Raw genomic sequence first — 6,116 nt, forward strand, 5'->3', positions numbered from 1 at the left:
GAGACAAAAAATATATCAATTTTTTTCTTAAATTTAACATTTTATGAAACATAACACGTAGTAACTACACAAAACAAGAAATGAGATAATTTTGAACAAAATTGTAAATTTCATGAAAAACCCCTCGAAAAAATCCATTATAACCGATTATAATCGATTATAATGGATTTTTTTGGGATAAAAAAATATTAGGATTATAATCCATTTTTAATGGATTATAATCGGTTATTTTGTCATTTTATAGATGCTGACCATATTATGACAATATAATCGATTGTGATCCATGGGCGCTCGGTGCGGGTGCTTTAAAATAGGTGCGAAGCTGTGCTTTACAAACACGAGCAAAAAACCGAACAAAGAAGAAGAAAAACTAATAAGTTATGAAAAATAAATGACCTCTACGGAAACTAATCATCGGTCCTCGGACATTTCTGTTTTCCAGTTAGCTTCCTTAAAAAATTGTGCCGCTGGTGCTTAAAACACCAAAAACAAACGGCAAATGGGAGCTTCAAATTTCATTTAAACACAAATTTTGGATGTAATAATTTGGAATGTTATAAGCTGAAGGCAACCACACTAATTTGCGTGTAATAAGTAGAAAATTCAAGCCAAACTTTGTATAACTATGCAACTAAGCATTTCAAAAACATCGCATAAAAAAATTGAGTAGAACATTTTCTGAAATCGAGTTTTAATCAATACACTGCTATATGAAACAAATAGCTTCTTTCGGCTCATTTGAGGATTAAAAAAAGCATCAACTGAATTAAATTATTACTAATCAAACGTCAAGCACACGGCATTATACTACCAATGCTACATCCCGCCTTAATATTGTTCCAAAAGTTACACATCCACGTTGTCAAAGGTGTCACGAAATTAGCACTTTAGTTTGCGAGTTATCTTGGAAAAAAGTGGCATTGTAATATCACACTACGATGATGCGCTTGTTTGAAGACTAACCCTCCAGATGCGACTGACTTGTACACAGGAGGCTATGCTCTTCTTGTCGAGGAAGTTCAGAATGTACTTGGAGAGGTAGACAGGCAGCTCACGCACAAAGTCCTACAACAGAATAAGGTGTCACTTTTGATACAAATCAGATGAAGTCAAATATGTCACGCAAAAACTCAGCTTGAATCTCAAATTAATTTTTCGATTTTTTGTCGTCATTAAGCCTCCAGTTGTGATTTTAAGATCAATTTCATGCTCAATTCCAATAAAAGTTTAATGATATTTGAATGTTTAAATAATTTATATTTCTTACATAATCTAGTTAACATGTTGTGCGAATATTCACATTTATGGCAGCTATTTGTTCTGTTTTTAAAAGATGAAAACTCTGACCTTGAACTTGCTGATTCCGGATGCAGCCGACTGTGAGTATAAGGGGAGTGTGTCTGCTGGCTCCACAGTTCCATCTCCGCCTCCTTTTGTTAGGTGGTGACCTTGACCACTTCTCCTCGTAGCTGTCTTAACCGCCACTCTGTATTAAAAAACAACCAGTTATACTTAAAACTGGACAATAAAAGCCGACTGCTATCGCAATGAATGTTCCTGCAGCAGCAATTGTGGAAAAAAAAGAATTTAAAGGCATGAAAATGATTCAATTTAGCATTTCAACGCGCAAAATTATTTTTTGTCAGAAAATGAACTTTTGTCTTTTTCCCAGTTTTATCAAAAAAAGTTTAAAAAAAAATAGATAAATGAAATGATTAAGATCTCAGATCTCACTTTTTCTCGTCCGCTATGGCCTTGTTGAGCACTTTGATCCTGTGCTGCTTCCTCAGTCGGGACTCCTTGGCAAAAGTCCTGCCACTCAGAGGGTTCTTCGCATCCATAGTATACTGTTTGGGATCCTTGCACTCCTTCAGAAAGGCCAAGTTGGGATGTTTGTTCGAGATGAAAGTCTCCTCACTCGCTGTGTCTGAGTCATATGCCAAATTATCTCCTCCTAAAATTTTGTAGCATTAGAGAGTGACGTTAATTATCTTCATATTAGATAGCACAGGGAAGACCCACACACAGCTACGGAAAACCCACTATCGAGATTTATCAAACCAACACTTGTCGAAGGAAACTATGGTTACGTCAAAAAACACCGCGATGAAGAAAAAGATTTCACAAAGAAAGATCAATAAAAAGTCGCAAATTGAACATTTCATGATAATAGTTCATAAAACTGCGTTATTAAAGCATCTATGAAAACTAGCGGACTCTCAAGCTCCAGGAATAGTTTTTTACTGTATTTTTCAGGAAGTTTTTACTGTATTTTTGCTTGCTAAGCTCTTCTATGGTTATAGTTTTAGAATTGAACGGCTAACAGTCGAAATCGACTAAATACCCGCTATGACCAAAAATGCTAGTCATACAATTTTCATATATGGAAAAAAACTGAGCATACACTTTTCATGCAATTCCATAAACACAGAGAATTGCATGAAAGGTCTATGATTAGTGATTTTTTATAAATGAAAACTGTATGACCAGTAACTTTCCATAAATCAAAAATTTTATTTAAAAAAAATTAATTTCTCAAAGTTTTTGGATTGTGTTCGTAACCGAACACAAGTGGCAAAGAATTTGGTTTCTCAAAAGTAGAGTCACCAAATGTTTAATCGTCTCGCATTTATAATGCATCGGAAACGGCCTGAAATTTCTTAGTTTGTCTTAAACAAATAATATAATGGAAGTATCAAACTTTTAAATTTTGGCAAACCTTTTGACAAGCGATTTAACTAATCGTGTATTGCTCAAGGCATACAAAATCATGCTACACAAAATAAATAAGTGTTTTGACCGTTTTTAAAAAATTTATCCTGAGAAGTGGAAAAAAATCAATTTTTGTGTATCCAGGACTACATTATCCACACAAAAAACTGATTTTGCCTGCAAAATTTTTTTTGAAAATATATTTTTTTTAGTACAAAATTTGTTTTGCAAAACAAGAAAAAGTTCTTTGAAAATGTATGAAATTTGTATGATTAGTTTTTTTTTCATAGACTTAGTTTATGGAATTGTTTTAGCATTTTCGGTCTACGTATCAGTAAGTATAGAACCGCGTATTCATACTCGTCAGTAAGTAGACAAATGCTATATTAATCAATCAGAATCAACACACACACGCGCGAAGACACGTACACACACATAAAAACACACACACACACACACACAAACAAACACAAACATAAACACACACACAGACACACAAAGATAAACACACACACACACGCACAAATATAAACACACACACAGACACACAAACATAAACACACACACACACACACACACACACACACACATACACACACACATATACGCATACACATACACACAACACACAAACATACCTGTGCCCTGATCGTTGGCCTGATCACTGTGTTGTCTCTCCTCCATTTTGGTGAGCATCTCTTCCACCAGACCCCTCTGACTACTCATGGCCACCGTCCTCATCTGGTTCTTCAAGGTCAGCAACAGGTGCGAGTCACACAACTTCAACAGCTCCAACATGTAGTTCATCTGCACATGAAAATAAAAAACGTTTCAAGTAATTTATACTAACAAAAATTACATGAAAGTATGGAAATTAACCAAAAAAAGCTCCAAAATGTTGTTCATCTGAGGACGAAATGAAAAAAAAAAGATTTTTTTATCATAGTTAACTGTTTTTAGGCAGTTGAAGAATAAAAATTCGATTAATGAGAAAATATAATTATCATGTTTTGGCCGGGCAAATCACAATTGGATCAACTGAACTGCTTGCACGTATCTCTTTTTTAAATTAATTACATTAATCCAATTAGGATAGATTCAATTTATAGCCGAATAAACAAAATTATTTCAGAGAAAAGCTACCAAAACGAGGTAGGTTGTTGAACTCACTGCCTGGTTCAGCAATTGCCATATTTCTTAAGACATGCACCCGTTTTTTTTAAGCTTTTTTTCCAACTGAGGCTTGAGAACTCAGCTATATAAAACGAAGGATTTTGATGAGATTGAGAACACGAAAGCTCCACGAAAGGCCTTGAGCTCTGGCGGACTTCATCTACCGCCTCCAAAAGGATAAATGAATGAAAAGAAGTCAAAATTTCAGAGTGCGGCAGTAACTAAAAATTGAAGCTTGCATTCCAAAAATTAAAAAAAAATTGAGAAAAAAAACCTAATTTTGTAAAAAAATATTTCAGGCTTTTTTTGGAAATTATTTCGTGCTTCCCTTTAAATACATTTCGGGATCAAAAGACGCATTTGAAAAATTTTTGTAGTTTGTCAAGCAGATATAGAGCTCAAAGTATAGTTCTCTCTAAACCCGCTAAGGAACTTAAATGTTATGTTTTTTTATGAACTTGATTGACCTTTGCATAGTGTGAGGTGTGTGCGAACCAGTGCCACGTGTCAAATATCTCCGCCTGAAGACCCTCCACATCCAGGGTTCTATCTCCATGACTGGATACCTGGTCCCTGGATAATCCTGGTGCTGATCTGGTGCGACTGTAGGTGTAATCCTTGCAGCAGATAGGCTGGATGAGGTGCTGAATGTACTGGATCAGTTCTTCACTTGGCATGCGTCTGGCCAGACCACAAACGAACACTTTCTTCGTGTTTTCACTTGCACTGCAGACAAAAAATAAGACGTCTTTTGCAATGTGTCATATATACACAGTAAACGTCTTTTTTGCAAATATAAAACAATAAGATTAGGCCACGGAGAAGGGCGGGCGGATCAAGGATTTTCTCGAGGGTGGGGGGAATATCCGAAAAATGTTTAAAAACGTTGTCAACCAAAAAAAAACAGGTCAAAAATGCCGTTTTGGGCACTTTTAGGAAAATTTTGACCAAAAAATCGCGTTTTTTGGCGCGCGCTATTGGTAGACCTAACAGAAATCGACAAAATTTTAGAAAGTGTTTTGAAATATCCCTCCCCTGGACACAACAATTAAACCAAAATTAGTGCCTGAAGATAGCAACCTAGTTCAAAATTTTCTCGATAACTATCCCGAGTGGATAATTGATAAATAGACAATATCTTATGAAAATATCAGATATTTTTTAAAGAAAAAGAAAAATTGATACTCAACCATGGTCTGGGCTGGTGCTTTAAAACTGGGTTCCACCTTTTCCCAGCTTATAAAATAGTATAACAATTCAGCTGCATGCCATAATGAAATAAAACAATTACGAACAGCTGAACAGAGAATTTTTTAACGTTTGACTTTTGAGGCTAAATGGTTTAATGAACTAATCCTTATTTGCCAAAATTTATAATTGCTATTTATTAATGGTTTACTCACCGGTTGAACCAATCAACAGTCCTGGTGACATATCCGTGTAACTGACATGCCTCGCACTCCCCACACACTCTCAAGTCGTCTCGATCACCCGTCAACACCTCCCCTTGCACAGTACACTTCACCACTATATTGTTGTACAACTCCTCACCACCCGGCCGCTTCGGTTCGAATCCACGTCTAGTCGCCTCCGTTTTCATCCGTCGATTTGTCCAATTTTTGATTTCGTTAAAAAATTCAAGATAATTGTATTCTTAAGTCATTAAGGAAATAGTTTGTGATGAAACAAAATGAATGAGCGGATGGGCGTAAATGGTATTTGGGATTAAACAAAACAACCAGAATAACGTCGATTGTTTGACGATTTTGATCAATGGAAGTGATTTTAAAAAAATGAATACCCCAAGTTGGAAATCAATTTTTTTGGCAGAGAATGTAATTTTGTTTTCAACACTAAAACAGCTTAATGATGAAGCTCACAGTATTTCTGTCAGGGGTAATTTGATTTCAAAAACTATCTTTCTTTTTGAAATTTTAAATTATTTTTTGTTTATTATTAATCAAATTAAATCTAGGCTTCGTAATGAGACTTTAATCTTTTCAAAATGCACCAAAGTGTTAAAGCTAATGACAATAATTATCAGGAGGTTGATAATAGCAACAGTGATTCGCGAATTGATCAAACAAAATCAAACGCTCAAAAAGATCATGTATGAAAAAAATGTTTTAGTTAAGCTATTAAAATTGCAAATCAAATCTGCTTGCTACTTGAATACTTCAGAAAAACAATATGCAAACAATTGCTGATGGTTAGATATTAAATGCAGCCAA

The 6,116-nt window shown here is 35.0% G+C and overlaps 1 protein-coding gene across 1 annotated transcript in view; it reads right to left on the minus strand.

Annotated features, from left to right (window-relative positions):
- The window catches only part of LOC134841832 (F-box/WD repeat-containing protein 10-like), a 6,820-nt gene extending 704 nt beyond the window's left edge, over window positions 1-6,116 (minus strand). Inside the window, exons 1-6 of the mRNA XM_063857871.1 lie at window positions 5,289-6,116; window positions 4,353-4,611; window positions 3,351-3,519; window positions 1,735-1,954; window positions 1,348-1,486; window positions 964-1,065 (exon numbers count right to left, since the gene is read on the minus strand). Coding sequence (XP_063713941.1) covers window positions 964-1,065; window positions 1,348-1,486; window positions 1,735-1,954; window positions 3,351-3,519; window positions 4,353-4,611; window positions 5,289-5,485 — 1,086 coding nt within the window. The 5' untranslated portion in view covers window positions 5,486-6,116. The remainder of the gene's footprint in view (window positions 1-963; window positions 1,066-1,347; window positions 1,487-1,734; window positions 1,955-3,350; window positions 3,520-4,352; window positions 4,612-5,288) is intronic.

The sequence above is a fragment of the Symsagittifera roscoffensis genome, chromosome 3 (assembly GCF_963678635.1).
Source record: "Symsagittifera roscoffensis chromosome 3, txSymRosc1.1, whole genome shotgun sequence".
Taxonomy (NCBI): domain Eukaryota; kingdom Metazoa; phylum Xenacoelomorpha; order Acoela; family Convolutidae; genus Symsagittifera; species Symsagittifera roscoffensis.